The sequence below is a fragment of the Electrophorus electricus genome, chromosome 13 (genome assembly GCF_013358815.1).
Source record: "Electrophorus electricus isolate fEleEle1 chromosome 13, fEleEle1.pri, whole genome shotgun sequence".
Lineage (NCBI taxonomy): Eukaryota > Metazoa > Chordata > Actinopteri > Gymnotiformes > Gymnotidae > Electrophorus > Electrophorus electricus.
In genome coordinates, this window is record NC_049547.1 from 21,335,875 (window position 1) to 21,353,906 (window position 18,032).

The 18,032-nt window shown below is 43.8% G+C and overlaps 1 protein-coding gene across 1 annotated transcript; it reads left to right on the forward strand.

Annotated features, from left to right (window-relative positions):
• The first annotated feature begins 430 nt into the window (after positions 1 to 430).
• Positions 431 to 8,478, forward strand: pgrmc2 (progesterone receptor membrane component 2). The gene is made up of 3 exons (XM_035532979.1): positions 431 to 782; positions 3,669 to 3,824; positions 5,965 to 8,478. The coding sequence occupies exons 1-3, from the start codon at positions 437 to 439 to the stop codon at positions 6,060 to 6,062; spliced, it is 600 nt and encodes a 199-aa protein (XP_035388872.1). The 5' UTR covers positions 431 to 436; the 3' UTR covers positions 6,063 to 8,478.
• Positions 8,479 to 18,032: the final 9,554 nt, after the last annotated feature.

Consider the following 18,032-nt stretch of genomic DNA (forward strand, 5'->3'; position numbering starts at 1 on the left):
GGGAACAGCAAAATTACTGCACCACACCCTAAACCCCAAGGCCTCTTTATAGAAAGACAATGTAAGCAGAAAGATTTTTTATTTCTCCTTACTTTACAAAGTATTTTACCTTATTTCACTAAAGTCGTTTTGGTCAAAGGTCCTTCCAAAGATATGCAAAGAAAGTGCTTCTCTTAATACATATATAATTAATATGAAATCAATTTTATTAGAATATGTCCAGTTTAATAGCTATCTTCTGGCTATACACAGGATAATATAGTTATTGCCTCTGATGGTATGCTTCGTCGGGCATTAGACGGAAAGAACGAAAACGCATGAAAGGAACTACAAATCCCATCCAGGGAGCGGTGACGTCTAACGACACTGTCCAATCACATCTGCTCTTCACTACAAGTGGGCGGGTGTGTTTTGTAGGTAGGCGCTAACGTGCAGTATGGCGGACGATGGGGATGGCAGAACTGGAGTAGACGATACAAGTGGCGGGCAGGGCACAACAGAAGAGTTGGACCCAGGGCCTGGTTTTTGCAATATGCTTCTCAATTTCAGTCTTTTAATTGCATTGCTGGCCGTTTGCTATGTGGTGTACCGGCGGTGGTTCAGGAGGTTAGGCGCCGACGCGGCCCAGGGAGGCGAGGCCTCGTCTTTGCCTAAGATGGGGAGACGTGATTTTACTCTGGAGCAGTTGAGGGAGTACGACGGCGTCCAAAACCCTCGCATCCTCATGGCAGTTAACATGAAAGTCTTCGACGTGACCAGCGGCAAAACGTTTTATGGACGTGGTAAGGGAGCAGTGTGTAGACTAGTGGCGTGGCTGTAACTTCACGCAAACCCCCCCCCCCAAAAAAAAATTCCGTGTCGGAGTCAAAAGAAAAACTAAGGCGCTGAAATGTAGTGTGAGGCGGAATAGCTAACGCAGGTTAGGTCGGCTGTCTTTACCATCAGCCTCCACAGAAGTTAACCGTCTGTGTTTATTGATCGTCGTTGTTCCTGTTGCTTCATTCAAGTTTATTCCGAAGCTTACGTTGGCTAGTAACCCCATATATTGGCTAATGATCTTATACCGGCTAAGATAATAACATGTCTAGTGTTTGTTTATTGAATTGCTTGCTAACAGGAGGTACACATGCTAACTGCTCCACCGCGAGACGTGCCTTATTTGACCGTTACTCGTACGTTAAATCAAATCTCTCATGCTAACTACCGTCCGCTGTCACCTGTCCGCGGTTTACACCGAGTATTGGCCACCTGTCTAGCTAGCCAGTTCACACGTTTTCAGCAAGTGTGTTTAGTTACAGAAAAACCTCTGTGTTTACGTTTGCATCTTACCACACCTATGGTCCAGTGGCTGTTCTGTTTGCTAACAGCTAGGCTAACATCTGTCTTCCTGAGGAATGCTGCACGAGTTATCTAGGTAGCTGTATAGTGTTTTAATTAGTTCGTCCATCTAATATATATTATATACATATTTCACAGAGAGCCACAGTTTATATAGACTTAATGGCTAGCTGGTAAGTTATCTAAGTTAGTGTGGTTAGCTAGCGATAGGTTGGTTAACTAAGCTACGTTTCAGTTCTTTTGGACTGACTACCCGGGTTAGCTTAGCTAAGGTTATCTGTCTAGCACGGTACCGTGACCCAGACTCGTTGAGTAGCTGTTTGCCTTCTTAAGATAAGAAAAGGTAAATAAATCGACCAGGGTTGCCTGGTGGTGACCATCCTGAACTGAAGCCATGTCTGACGTGGACTTGGCTACATGTTCAGGTCCCAGGGAAGTAAAGCTAACCGAGCTAACGCTGTGTCTACGGGCCAGTGTCCATTTAAAATGAACAGATCCGCCCAACTTTGATAACAACGCTTCAACACTCAAGTTGTAGCAGTATAATTTACCGTGCAGCACACGTTTAAAGCATTGTAATTTACAACGCAGTAAATGTTTAGGTTTGACGCCCGTTGTCCACACGTGTATTGTGTAAAATTGGCATTCATGACTTAGCTAGCGTTAGCTATCATAATTGTGGCAGAGTTGGCCCAAACGTATTTCCACTTCACCAGCTTTCTTGGGCTCTTTAAGAGACACATTACATCTAGACTGACGGACTCGTTTTTATGTTCGTCAGCTCACGATATACAGTAGCGCTTATATCAGTCTCCTGTCCTTGTTAGTTAGCTAAGCTACATTAGTCAGCTTACTTTAGAAATACACCTAATGACACAAGTGTATATTATGGTTGAGATGCATATAAACTTTCACTGTTAAATATGATTTTTATTCTGAAAAGGTGTGTGATCAGGCCTTATCTTGCTTGTAAATACAGCAGATGAAAAGCTTTGTCTGATTGAGCCATCTGTCCTATTTTGTGGCATTAACGGGTAACCGAGCCATGAAATTGGCATCATCTGTCTGGCCTCTGACCAGCACTGTCCTTTTGTCAAAGGGCTTTTAAAAAATATTGTTTTTGCACGGTGTAAAAAATTGTGGCGCATCTTTCAGGGTTCCTCCTGACAGAACCAGGAAACCTTTGTTCACTTTTAACCTCACTCCTTTGCCTTATTTATTAATGCGGGGTGCCGATGTGAAGTGTTTTGTGTGAGTTAACGATCATGTGCTTGTGACTGTGTGTGTGTGTGTGTGTGTGGGGGGGGGGGGGGGGGTCCTTCATATGGCTTTCAGATGATGCTGTCTGTGGAAGACCTTTTTGAACTTTTATTTTTCCACAGTCATTAATAAATCAGAGTAATGGAGCCTCAATCTCTGATCTCTCATGTGCCACAGACCGAACAGACAGAAAACTTTGACTGGATCCCAGTCATAAGACCTGTTTGCTCAGCCATGTCTTTTTTTTTTTTTTTTTTTTTTAAGCTTCATCATCCAATGGGTATTTTAGTGGATAGTCACCAGCTGACAGTATGATCTAGTTCAAAATCTTATAGACTTAAAAAGCTTTATCATTGTTAAAAACAAATATTTTAGTGGGTTTTGGACAGGGGCATTTGACATCTATGGTTGCGTTTGATTCCTATATGCAGTGGTTGTGAAGCTATATTACATGTACAAACCTTGGATTTCTAATGCTGCAGTGCATTTTCTAATGCAGCCACCAGTTACCAGGTTTTTGTGCCTTACAACCTATTGAAGAAGGAAAAAAAGTATTTTATTTGAAAAGGGGGAGAGAACAGTGTTTGACATTCTGAGTATTTGAGTTCACTGACTTTGTGTCTTTAAATTGTGACCAAGCCAGTCTCGACACATCACACCTCAATTCTGCATCTGTTTTAAAAAGGAATTAGAATGAAATCACACAGGCTACACAAATAAACTGGGAACATCTGTTCTTGTCCAGGTTAAAATACCCCCTGAATTGACAATGTTTGGTATTTGTTTCATTCTGCAATGCACATCTTTTAAAGCACAGCTCCTCCTGCCCATCTCCTTCTTGAGACTGGAGTCTGGCTTACAAGACTGGAGCACCGCTAGGTTTGCTTTTGCTGGGTGATTTATAAAGCCGGTTGGAAAACATTTATTTATTTATATTTTTCTCTCCTCTCCCCTGTACTTCAGTCATGGTGTGAGTGTGGTATAGTGTGTAATAGTAAAACTTACTTTTCCTGTGTAATACATGTATCTGTCTCTAAAATAAGCCTTCCTTAATTATTCTCCCTCTGCAGATGGTCCGTATGGAATCTTTGCCGGTCGTGACGCCTCTCGCGGTTTGGCTACGTTTTGTCTGGAGAAGGATGCCCTCCGGGACGAGTATGACGACCTGTCGGATCTCAACGCTGTTCAGATGGAGAGTGTCAGAGAGTGGGAGATGCAGTTTATGGGTGAGTGAGTGAGTGTGTGTGTGTGTGTGTACAGGTGGAGGTTGCCAAAATTGCAGTGAGTCACAGATGTGCCTTTACCTCTCAGGTCAGCAGGTTTTTCATTGCCCAGTTTTTATTTGTGTCTTCTTTTCGTCTGTTACAAATATGCAGAGCTGTTAGCATCAGCTAGCCATTGTTTTGTCTTTAGAAAAAAATGTTATGTAAAATATTAGGGCTGACCTGAAAAGTTTGAAATGCTACGTGTAAAAACCTCATAAGATGTATGACCACAGAGGCATGGTAGCTACACTACAGCAAGCCAAGATTCTCGAGATTGAGATTGACTGACTGAACAGAACTAACCAGATAAGCCAAAACATACTTTAAATCTTTGTTAAAATTATTTAGACAGAAAAGAACCACAAGGTGTATTATGGATAATAGTATGGCCCTCAGTCACCAGATGTGAAAGAAGTACATCACTGCAATCCAAATGGATATCTTGAAGAATTTAGAAAGCCATACCAGGAGCAAACCTGCTGCGGCTTTAGGGAAGGACACCTTGAACGAGGCCAGCTGCCTTTTAAAGCTAAAGGGAGACAATTCATTGGATGTAGAATTTTAAACTTGAATGTTGAGTTAATTTGGGTGACACCCATCTATTCTACATAAACATATTACTGTCCATAATATATAAGTAATATATTTTAAAACTTTTTTTTAAGTTTGTGTCCAAATAGTGATCCTTTTAAGACTACACCAATCACTCGGTATGCTACATGCCCTATACATTTTTCACACATTTATGTTCACTTGCACTGTCCCCAGTATATATTATCCAGGGGTCGACACATCCTTTTGCCTGGTACCTGTGGCAGCATTTATTTCACATTTTGGCTGAATGTTCATAGCCTATAGTCCAAGCAGCTGCTTGTTTTGGAGCTATTGAAACAAATACTTTTCACCCTCCTGCGTTAGATCCAGTGCCTGTTGGGTTGGACATGGAAGTCTACTCAAATTTTGTTCTGAATTCACTAGCTGTAGCTAATGTTAACATTTCTACCCTATTATTGCAAGTGACTTCTTTCACAGAGCATTTTTCATGACATTCTTGGACTGAGTTACTAAAAATGGCTTTATAGTCAACAGCAGTGCTGACAGTAATATCAATAATTTCAGAAGTTGGGGTTGAGTGAATGAAGGAACTCCTGGTGCTGGACTATAATTGAGCAGGATGTAATGTTCTCATGAACATGTCATCAGATTCCATGGCAGACAGACACCACAAGTTCAGAAAACGCAGCATTCAGAAATGAGCACGAGTGGTGTTCTAGCTTTGATCTTCAGCAACTAGCTTTTAACAAAACTGCAGGATGGACATGAGGGGAAAACAGATGAGTTCTACCCAGCTCTGTCGTCATCTTTGCCAGAAGTGTTCAGGATTTGACTCGGCAAGATCTCCCACTTCCTTGAGATAATTCGGGTGTTACCCATGGCCAAAGCTCTTTGCAAATGTGCCTTATCCACTCTGGAAAATGGTTAAGGATGCACCATACCTTTTCTGAAAAGCGATTGAGAATGACTGTCTCGCAACAGAAAACAAAAGCCCTTAGTGTGCTGCTCTGTTTCCTGGGAAGATTCAGATAACACAGTATTATGCTTCCATGCAGTGGAAGGTGGTGTGTAACAGAATGCTGAAGGGTTTATGATGTTTACCTGACCAGGACCGATTATGTGGGGAACCAGGTTATCCTTTAAAAATCATTTAATGACCTTTGACTGAGTGAGCAATTTTCTTAATGTTTTACAATAAATGCTTCCTCTTTTTTAAGGCAAGAGTCTAATTTTCCATACTGAGCCCTGCGTCTTCACAAATCTTTAAATCGTCCACAAGATTCATGGGCTTGGTAGCCCAGTCAGCTGATTTTAGTACTTGTCTACTGCTCCAAAAGTAAGGGGTGTAATGAGCATTCAGATATTCGCGTGGAAACATTTAACAAGCGTTTTAAGTTTGCTCACTGGTGTTCAAGCCCTAGAGAACACACATGCATATGCACTGTGTGAAACTGAGGGCTTCATTGTACCTGTCCTGATGCTGTTATGTCCCATTAGGGTTGTGTAGTAATCACACTTTTTCTTTCTCTCTCTCTCGTTCCTTCAGAGAAGTACGACTACGTAGGTCGTCTTTTGAAGCCGGGCGATGAGCCGTCAGAGTACACGGATGAGGAGGACGTTAAGGACCATCTGAAACACGACTGATTCATCCCACTGGCTCAGCGACCAAAGGCTATCGCTCAGACCGCTGCCATCCAGCAGAGCCCCCGATAACCCCAACTGCCCCTTTACCCTTCAGCAACTACCCCTGATTCCACACCCCACCCCCAGCTCTGATTTTAAAAAAGCCCCAGGGAGCTTTGCGAGAGCAAACAGCTTCTCTCAGTGCTTCAAAGCTCCGCCCACTTTACCCTGCTGTCTACAGGTAAAGACAGGTGTACTCCTGCAGTGGGTGTGGTGCTGTTTTTCCCCTTCCTGATTGGAGCATTAAATCTAAACCAGCGATCACAACTTCTCCTGGAGAAGTCAGCTCTATCCTAGATCTCATACACGTTACCTGTTTGAGCTACATCTGAAGAGGTCGATTAGTTGGATCAGGTATAGAAGATTCGGATGCGAATCTAAAGGTAGGTCACTAGGAGAACGCTTGGTGACCACCGATGTTGCCTGGCCTTGCCTCTAGGTGTCCCGTCCCACTTGCGTGAAACTTCATCTGCCTTGCTGCCGCTATCTGTGCGTTTCTGAGTGTTTTTGATGTCCCCTGTCCCTGGGGCCACGTGCTACTGTGTTACCTGTGCCTGCACGCCCGGTTTGACCCATCAGCCAGTCATTTAAGCTCTCTTCTTGAGCTGATTTGGGCGTGTCGGAGAAGCAAGTCTTTGTGGGATGGGCTTCTAGGTCTGGGATTGCTTTGCCCTTCGTGTTTGTGTTTTGTTTTGTTTGTTTTTTTCTCTCCTCCTTCTCTCCTCTTCCCCCACATCTGTCTTCCCGTGTTGTACATGCCTACTGGAGGGGAAAAGGTGTCAAAGTTTTCTATTCGCTTGTTTGTGTGACCCCCTGTCTCTGTTTTGATGGAACCATAGATCCTTGGCCTTGTGTCCTGTTCAAACCTAAGCCATGTGCCCTAGACCCTAACCACGTGTACAGTGAAGCAGCCCTGGGGCTTTTAATCAGTCCTGCACATCTGTGTGTTTGGGTGATGGACTGAAATTGTGAAAAGATTAAAAGACATGAATTTAATGAAACACATTGAAATTTCAGACTCTCACATTTTTATTGACTTGTTTCTGTGAGGACATCACTGTTGATAAACCCAAAAAATAAAAGCCTTATGCTAATTGCATTAGGAGGTATATGAGGAATGGGTTATACACACAGCTGGAGCGTTGTGTGGTCTTTTTTTGTTTGTTTGTTTGTTTGTTTGAAAACATATTGTTTTCCTTACTGTAACACATGTAAACATTCAGTTATGGCTCATGTTCTCCTGTTGGCTTTTTTTTTTTTCCCTCTCATTTTGTCATCCATGTCAGATTACCCTCAGCCAATCAAAAGGCTGAGTACCAGGGGTGTGTATGGTGTGCACTCTTAATTGTCCCTGCTTTGTCACACTAGTTGTACAGCTCTAGGTGTCGGTTGGGGAGAGGGGGATCTTCAGGTGTCGGTTGGGGAGAGGGGGATCTGGAGAAGCATGTAAAGGGGATCTTATCAGAAAACTGCTGTTTTTGATCCATATTAATCAGAATCGTTGGAACACAAAGGGAAAATCCGTTTTTGACGGTTTAAAATCTATCGATTATTTTACCTGTCAGTCTCAATTCTTCAACATACCCCCCACCCCCATAATGAAGAAGTCTGAGTAGAAATTGTGCCTTATTTGTGTTCTTTTATATGTCAAAACAAAAAAACCTGAAAGGCGAAGAGAAAGCAAAACTGAATGATTGGGGGGGGTGGGTGGTGAAATATAAAAATTTAAATGTAACACAAACTCCCCTTTTTATGTTCTGTGTATGCTGTTTAAAAATTCACTGTTATGCCCCTTCCTTCTTGAATGTTTAGGTGGAGAAATGTTCCAGACCTGACAGAGCTTTCTGTCTCTTTACAACCTTGTACATAGACTTTACAAAGTGTTCAGTGTTACTGCCATGTTTATGTAGTTAAGGAGCGATGTACTACTGTGTTGTATTGGCCATACGTCTACGTCATCCTGTCTTTTTTTGTTGTTGTTGTTGTTTTTGTTTGTTTGTTTGTTTTCTCTCTCCCTGTCTCTCCTCTCCCATAGTACACTCTCCATTTTGTTTCCATTTTGGGTTGTTTTGTTTTCTGCTGAACTTTCAAAATGAAGTGTAACACCTTTTTGTGGATGGGGCAGTGGTATACAATTTGTTTTTGTGGGTGTGAGTGGTAAAACAAACAAAAATATACATTTAAGGGGCAGAGGTGGGTTGTGTAAATATGTGTACCATTTTACTGAAGCATGCACGGCATAACCAGGAGCACACGCGGGGCTCCTCTACGTATTTAATTATTGGGACTGTGAGTGAACGAGAGTGCGCTTGTGAAGGGAAGAAAGACGTATTGATGCATAAACAAATACATTTGGATAATAAAATTCGTTGCCTCATTTGTTTTCACAAGGGTTTTGTTTTTTTTGCAGTAAACCTGTGATGTATTTTGGCTAACATTTTTTAGACTTTCAATTGACTGCTACAATCGACAGTGTGTCATTCCATCTCTTAGACTATATATTTACAAATTATTCTGAAGAATTAGCATTAAAAAAAAACTAGTCCAGTCATGCCAAAATTAATTTAATAAAAAATTTTAATCTGTATTCTAAATACTTAATGCTAGAATGTATCCTTAACATATCCTGTGACACAAGTAGGCATAAAGGAGCAAAGAGATTGAGGGTGAAATTGCTTGTTTCCATGGATGCAGCATGAGAAAGGTGATTGCTTATGCTCACGATGAAGATGGAGTTGTCATGTCACGTTGGCCTATTTTACTGTTTTGGTAACTGGCTTCAGGTTGGGCTGGCTGTTGTGGGCCTATGGACATCTTGGGCCAGCTGGAAGGAGAACGGGGCAGTTGAGGCCGATCACTGGACTTTCCAGCATAAAAGTGGCTGCAGGCATTTAACCCAAGTCACCAAAAGCTTTGCTTGGGGAACTCTCCTGAATACTTTCAGTGATGGCCCTCCTAGTTCCTAGATTTAAATCCCATTAAAAACCTTTGATATTTAAAGAAATCCACAGCATTGTAGAAGCCAAAGATAAGTGAACTGGAAGTCTTTACAAATGGAAAAATAGTCAAATTTCCAGGAGAGATCTTGCAGAAGCACGCAAGCACTTATATTTAATAGCAATTAATAAAGGTAACGGATCGATTTGAGGAGTTGGGGGGGGGGGGGGGGGAAAATTGCAAATGGATGTGTTGAAAGTGTTTTTGTTTTGAATGTAGGCCTGGTCTCTCAATTGCCCAAATGTGTACCAGTACACGTGGTGTTTACCAAAGCCTCAGCTGGTGTGTGTTCGTTAGGTTTTATGTTAGGTTAATGGGGTTGGAACAGTTTTGATTGAAGCTGTAAGTTTGCAATGGGCACATGGGCCTGTTAACAGTATGTAAAGTTCACAAGCCCTGTACTTGGACACTACCGGCTTTAAATTGGTTTTAAAAAAATTAAATCCATCCTCTTTTATACAAATATGTTGAAAGGACTGCATAGCCTAACTAAACAATAAAATTGGACTTTGTCATGCTATAGCCCTTTGCCACGCCCATTTGCCTCACAAGTCTACCAATCATACACCAGCCCTTTGCCACACCCCTCTGCCTCCCAGTCCCCCAATCATACAGCAGCCCTCCTTTCCTCCTCACTGCACCTATCTTCACTAATCACTTTGTAGCCAACAAGGGTTGCTTTTTTTGGGGGGGGGGGGGGGCCAAGCGCACATGCAAACATTTGAACAAAGTTGGTATATTAAACAAAAAGGAGCAATCAGATGTGGGGTACAGAAGACACAAAAAGAATTTGATTTATCGGTGTCCTTAAGTGTCATACTTATTAAAATATTTATAAATCAATTTTGTTTGCATCATTGGAACTGTACTACAGTCAACCAGCCCTACACTCAGTACTACAGTCAACCAGCCCTACACTCAGTACTACAGTCAACCAGCCCTACACTCAGTGCCAGTCAACCAGCCCTACACTCAGTGCTACAGTCAACCAGCCCTACACTCAGTGCCACAGTCAACCAGCCCTTCACTCAGTACTACAGTCAACCAGCCCTACACTCAGTACTACAGTCAACCAGCCCTACACTCAGTGCCAGTCAACCAGCCCTACACTCAGTGCTACAGTCAACCAGCCCTACACTCAGTGCCACAGTCAACCAGCCCTTCACTCAGTGCTACAGTCAACCAGCCCTACACTCAGTGCCACAGTCAACCAGGCCTACACTCAGTACTACAGTCAACCAGCCCTACACTCAGTACTACAGTCAACCAGCCCTACACTCAGTGCCACAGTCAACCAGCCCTACACTCAGTGCCACAGTCAACCAGCCCTACACTCAGTGCCACAATCAACCAGCCCTACACTCAGTACTACAGTCAACCAGCCCTACACTCAGTACTACAGTCAACCAGCCCTACACTCAGTGCCACAGTCAACCAGCCCTACACTCAGTGCCACAGTCAACCAGCCCTACACTCAGTACTACAGTCAACCAGCCCTACACTCAGTGCCATAGTCAACCAGCCCTACACTCAGGACCACAGTCAACCAGCCCTTCACTCAGTACTACAGTCAGTCAGCCCTACACTCAGTACTACAGTCAACCAGCCCTACACTCAGTGCCATAGTCAACCAGCCCTACACTCAGGACCACAGTCAACCAGCCCTTCACTCAGTACTACAGTCAGTCAGCCCTACACTCAGTACCACAGGCAACCAGCCCTACACTCAGGATACAGCATCTGGACAGTCCAGGGATGTGTACCTGATTTGTGGTTGGCTTCAAATTCCAATTCAAATGTATTTATATAGCCTTTTTTTACAACAGATGTTGTCACAAAGCAGCTTTATAAATATCCCCGAGTCCAAGCCCCCATTGAGCAAGCCAAGGGTGACAGTGGCGAGGAAAAACTCCCGAGAGCATGAGGAAGAAACCTGGAGAGGAACCAAAACTCAAAGGTGGGGCACATCCTCCTCTACTCAGCTTCTTTACAACATAGTATCTTGGGCTTCTTAAGATAAAAGTGTCTCAACCTTTCTGAAGTACCACCAGATCAGAACCCTTCACCTCTTTTCTTCAGAGATGACCAAACAGCCTAAGAAAATCCGCCGCCCCCCCCCCCCCATGCACAGATATTATGGAGGACTTGAGATGAACCTCACACACACACACACACACACACACACACACACACACACACACACACACACACACACACACACAGACATGATGGATGAAACCTTGACCAGTCACTTCCCTCTGTTAGAAGACTCAGGGCCATAAAACCAGAACAATCAGACACAGAATATCACCTGTGCACAATAATAAATCTCTGCACTGTTAACATGTAAACTGGTTCATAGCAACCTGTATTATCCTGTAAATAATAGTTTATTTCCATATTTTGCTCAGGACCGCTCTTATATCTACTCTCTTGCTCGATTTTTTAATTTTATTTTGTTCATCTTTGGTTAAAGGTCATATTTCTAGTGGCAATCATCAAGACAAATTTCGTATATGTGTAATATACTGATTAACTGACTCTTTATTGTGCCTAATGTGTTGCTATTTTAGTCATAAGCCATACTGAACTAAACTTATATTACATTTGAAATGTTACTAGATGTATTTATATTTGAAGTCGGTTACTGTTTAATATAGTTCAGCCTGTTTCACATGTAATGACCTTGCAATGTAAATTGTCCTTAAATCAGCCAAAGCATGTCTACGCAACGTCAGAAAATAGGAACAGTTTAGTTGATCAAGCTTTTAATAATAGTTACTAGATGATTACTGCATCTATCATTCAATACTGGAGTCAAAAAGTCACACATGCTCAACTGTTTTCCTGAAGAATATCATGTCCCTGGAGAATAACGTGTCCCTGGAGAATAACATGTCCCTGGAAATATCTCATTTCATCAGTTTGGGTTAGTACACCATCTACCGGCAGCGTTGCAAAAATCACATTCAGGTTCGTTGAATAGACTACAGCAGTTGTGCTTGATTTAACGGTGTTGGGAAAAGGTGTCTTTATCTTGGCCAAGTTTAAGACTCTGGATTCATATGCGTTTCAGTCTGGAAATGTTTGAGTAGCACCGCTCAGTTGTTTGTGTTTGGTAAATATACATGCCAACGGTCTTTTTCTCAGAATGACCTAAACCAGATTATCCAAAGTTATCGATACAGTATAACTTTATTCAATTTCAGCAGGTAGGATCTTACGTTGGAGCAAGTTCGGCACACTTCCAAAACAATAGCAGAACAGTATAACAGACTGGGCATGCCTCGTTTATCAGAAGTCAGCTTGGTCTGGCCTGGTTCTGTTTGGACCCACTTTGGGGGCACTGATGTATGACATTTCTGCCAGAGATTCAGAGATCTAGAGATCCACTTCAGGAATCATTGTAGAACATCTTGCTTCCTTCCTTAGTCCTTTAGTGTTTCTAATAATGTGGATGGTGAATGTTCATTTACCATGATAATCTGATGTAATGTGATCATCTGATCAAAATCCTTACTTTCAGCAAATCTTAATCCTATTTGATGTTTCTGTTTTCTGGAAATAAAAATGAATTTGCTTCACATTGTGCCACAAAGCTTCTCGTTCACATGAGCATCCTGGACCAACTTTGAGGAAACTCTAAATTGGTTTGGTCTGGTTGTAGAAGCACAGATGACACTAATGGATTTGTATTGTTCATGTCAGCAGCAACTACCCCAGGCTGAACTGGACTACTCTTTCAAACTCCTCAAATACATCAATGGAGTGTCCTTCAGAGTGTTCAAGGTCTGACTCACATGACTTCTTGTACAGTGCATGCTTGGGTTTTTTTTTTCTATGAGCTCAGTACTGTAGTATTTTGATAAAGGTAGGGGCTATTTGAAGCTCTGTAGAGTTATGTGAGGCTCTTTGGAGCTCTGTGGAGTTCTGTGGAATTCTGTAGAATTCTGTAGAGTTCTGTGGGGCTCTGTAGAGTTATGTGGAGTTCTGTTGAGATCTGTGGAGCTCTGTAGATTTCTGTAGAGTTTTGTGGCGTTCTGTGGCATTCTGTGGAGTTCTGTGGGCCTCTGTAGAGTTCTGTGGAGTTCTGTGGAGCTCTATGGGGCTCTGTAGAGTTCTGTGATCCCTGTGCTTTCACACTCCGCAGGGCCTGTGTCACGCTGTGTGACCTGTGCAACCCTGTGCTTTCACACACTGCTGGGCCTGCGTCACGCTGTGTGACCTGTGCAACCCCGTGCTTTCACACACTGCTGGGCCTGTGTCACGCTGTGTGATCTGTGCAACCCCGTGCTTTCACACACTGCTGGGCCTGCGTCACGCTGTGTGACCTGTGCAACCCTGTGCTTTCACACACTGCTGGGCCTGCGTCACGCTGTGTGACCTGTGCAATCCCATGCTTTCACACACTGCTGGGCCTGCGTCACGCTGTGTGACCTGTGCAACCCTGTGCTTTCACACACTGCTGGGCCTGCGTCACACTGTGTGACCTGTGCAACCCTGTGCTTTCACACACTGCTGGGCCTGCGTCACGCTGTGTGACCTGTGCAACCCCGTGCTTTCACACACTGCTGGGCCTGCGTCACGCTGTGTGACCTGTCAATCTCTATCCTTCACACATTGCATGCCAGGTCAGGTTCTTTCTGAAATGGCATTCATCTTTACAGAGTGATTTCCTGGTACCAGTTACTTTTTAGAAATAGGGAGGATATTAATATTTAAATCATACAGATCTGAGAAGGTCATACCGAGTAGAGATATACTGACGGCTCAGAAAAGGATCGTTTTCCTTTAAAGCGCTGGTGTGTTGCGATCCTTTAAAATGCTGGTGTGTTAAAATCCTTTAAAGCGCTGGTGTGTTATGATCCTTTAAAATGCTGGTGTGCTATGATCTGGGCCTATTGCAGTCACTGGAGCATGAGTGCTAATGCCCATCTCTTATCAGTTTCACATTGTGTGACTGGGATGTGTTAAAAACAAAACTGCTAACGTCCCCCACAGCATTAGTTGTGTGAGTGCTGGCCATATCAGCTGGAATTTGTACATAGATGAGAGCAGGTTGACCGGTGCAGCTACATACAGCTCAGAAGAGGCACTGTTAGCCTCCGGAGGCTTTAGAGGATTTAACAGATGTGAGAGTTTGACAGTGGGTGGAATTTCGCCATGACTCTTGGTGATAATTGAGTAAAAAACATGAGAGGGAGTGATAGTGGTACTGTAACATTTAAGGAGCTGGTTTGTGTTCTGTCTTTTGGGAAATTGCTCAGTCATTATCAAATAGAGTTTTAACTGAAAGGAGAGTTTTCTCATATCTGCAGCATGGAATGGCCTTAGGGGGGGAAGCAGGGTTTACGTTTCAGCTCATCTCAGACACAGAGATCATCTCAGACACAGATGTCATCTCAGATCACAAATATCATCTCAGACACAGAGATCATCTCAGATCACAGATGTCATCTCAGATCACAGAGATCATCTCAGACACAGAGATCATCTCAGACACAGATGTCATCTCCAATCACAGAGATCATCTCAGACACAGATGTCGTCTCCAATCACAGACATCATCTCAGACACAGATGTCATCTCAGACACAGAGTGGCAGCAGGTGGATCCATCCAAGTGTGTGAGATTATTTTTGCGCTCTCTCTGTGATGATGTGATGGTAAGTGGTGAAATGAGAGTGAAGACACATTCAGTGTGAGTCACAGAGCCGGTGATGTGAAATCTGGAGATTGTATCTGAGACTAAGTGGAGGCTGTCATAACATGACTATGGCTGTGTCATGTGTACAAATGAGAGAGAGAGAGAGAGAGAGAGAGAGAGAGAGAGAGAGAGATAACCCAGCTAATTTGTATAAGAGTGACTGAGTGTGTAACATCGAGAAAAAGAGGTCATGTTATCTGAAGAGGTTGTGTGTGTGTGTGTGTGTGTGTGTGTGTGTGTGTGAGACAGGTTCCTATCTTTAACTGTAAAGACCCCCATCCAATTCTGATGTTCCCCGCTAGACACTATTTTGTGTGCATTTATGTGTGTCCATGTGTGTGCATGCATGTGTGTTTGTGTGTGTGTGTGTGTGTGTGTGTGTGAGAGACAGAGAGAGTGTGTGAGAGTGTGTGTGAGAGAGAGACAAAGAGTGTGTGTGTGTGTGTGTGTGAGAGAGAGAGAGAGAGAGAGAGAGAGAGAGAGGGAGAGAGAGAGAGAGAGTGTGTGTGTGTGTGTTTCTAATCTGCCTGTCAGTCTTCTACACAGATGTCTCACTTCCTCTCAGTGGTATGAAAAGTAGTGAGGGAGGGACTCAGACAGCGCTGCTGCTATGGAAACATCCCTTAGCACCTCGGTAAGGATTTGGGGTAGTGAGTCCATGGCCAAGCGTGCTATGGAGTACAAATTCATTCAGACTCCTTTAGTGAAATTTAACAGGTCTACAGGGTATGACATCACACAGGAAATAATTTGTGAACAAATAAACAAAACATTTAGAATATTAACATATGATGGCATTTGCATGGATGGGTTTATTGGTCAAATATACTGACACATGCAAGGAATTTGGTTTCTGGCTTTTGGTGACTCTTGAGCAATACAGACAATATACAGACAATATACAGACAATACACAGTATACAGACAGTATACAGACAGTACATGACAATATACAGTGCATATACAGGGCCAGTGGAAGCTCAGTGGTTAAAGTACTTGACTAGTAGTCAGAAGGTTGTCGATTCAAGCCCTACCACTGCCAAATTGCTAATGTTGGGCCCCTTAAGGCTCAATTGCAAGGTCCTTAACCCTCAATTGCTCAAGCTGTACTCACTCTTAATTGTAAGTTGCTTTGGATAAAAGCATCAGGTAAATATACAGGATAGGATGTGTTCTATGAGTAAATGACAAAGCACTTTTGTAAGTCGCTCTGGATAAGAGCATCTGCTAAATGCCGTAAATGTACAGACAATACACAGGGGGGCTTACTATGTTTACTTTGCTGGGTGAACACACACCAGTTAGCCTGCTTCACCTACAATTTAATGACATCACACTCTTCCTCATGTAAACCACAGTAGCTTGTAAAGCACCTGACACTCGCGTCTCTGCACTGAACACGATGGAGTCTGAACACGATGGAGTCTGAACACGATGGAGTCTGGCTGACTTGATAGCATAGGCTGCCTTTCTTATCCCTGCCCCCCCCCTTCCTCACTCTGTCCTCACTCTGTCCTCACTCTCTGTCCTCACTCTGTTCTCACTCTCTGTTCTCACTCTCTGCCCTCACTCTGTTTTTACTCTGTCCTCACTCTCTGTTCTCACTCTCTGCCCTCACTCTGTCCTCACTCTCTGTTCTCACTCTCTGCCCTCACTCTGTTTTCACTCTCTGTCCTCACTCTCTGTCCTCACTCTCTGTTCTCACTCTCTGCCCTCACTCTGTCCTCACTCTCTGTCCTCACTCTCTGCCCTCACTCTGTTCTCACTCTCTGCCCTCACTCTGTCCTCACTCTCTGTCCTCACTCTGCCCTCACGCTGTCCTCACTCTCTGTCCTCACTCTGCCCTCACTCTGTCCTCACTCTCTGCCCTCACTCTGTCCTCACTCTGTTCTCACTCTGCCCTCACTCTGTTCTCACTCTCTGTCCTCACACTCTGCCCTCACTCTGTTCTCACTCTGTCCTCACTCTCTGCCCTCACTGTTCTCACTCTCTGTTCTCACTCTCTGCTCTCACTCTGTTCTCACTCTCTGTCCTCACTCTCTGCCCTCACTCTGACCTCACTCTCTGTTCTCACTCTCTGCCCTCACTCTGTCCTCACTCTCTGTTCTCACTCTGTACTCACTCTCTGTTCTCACTCTCTGCCCTCACTGTTTTCACTCTCTGTCCTCACTCTGTCCTCACTCTGTTCTCACTCTCTGCCCTCACTCTGTCCTCACTCTCTGTTCTCACTCTGTCCTCACTCTGTCCTCACTCTCTGTTCTCACTCTGCCCTCACTCTGTTCTCACTCTCTGCCCTCACTGTCCTCACTCTCTGTCCTCACTCTGCCCTCACTCTGCTCTCACTCTCTGCCCTCACTGTTCTCACTCTCTGTTCTCACTCTCTGTCCTCACACTCTGTCCTCACTCTGTCCTCACTCTCTGTTCTCACTCTCTGCCCTCACTCTGCCCTCACTCTGTTCTCACTCTGTCCTCACACTCTGCCCTCACTCTGTTCTCACACTCTGCCCTCACTCTGTTCTCACTCTGTTCTCACTCTGTCCTCACTCTCTGCCCTCACTCTGTTCTCACTCTCTGTTCTCACTCTGTCCTCACACTCTGCCCTCACTCTGTTCTCACACTCTGCCCTCACTCTGTTCTCACTCTGTTCTCACTCTGTCCTCACTCTCTGCCCTCACTCTGTTCTCACTCTCTGTTCTCACTCTGTCCTCACACTCTGCCCTCACTCTGTTCTCACACTCTGTCCTCACTCTGTCCTCACTCTCTCACACTTCTCTGCGCCCTTTTTTCCTTTCCACTTTGAAGATGTGCAGGTACAGAACTGTCAAAAGCTTTCACATTCTGTTAGAGTTAATTCAATAAAACACTATTTACGTACCCATGTCTTTCTCTTTCTACATCTCTTTCAGTAAAAATTAATTTAATAAATCTATCTAGTTACACAACTTTCTGTGTGTGTGGGTGTGTGTGTGTCGGATCAAGGGTTCACTGAAGTGCTGTTTTTTTTTAGAGTCACAGAGGCTGAATCAAGGCTCATGTCTTCTCTCTGATCATGATATTCAGACAGAGGGGAGGGAGCAGCTCCCTATACCACACACACACACACACACACATACACAGACACACAGTGACAGGCTCCAGTGTGCTGGATGGGCCAGTGCTAGGACATCATTGCTGTGCAGTGAGTGTGTGAGGGTTACTGTGACTCCACATTACTGCACAGGGTGGCATT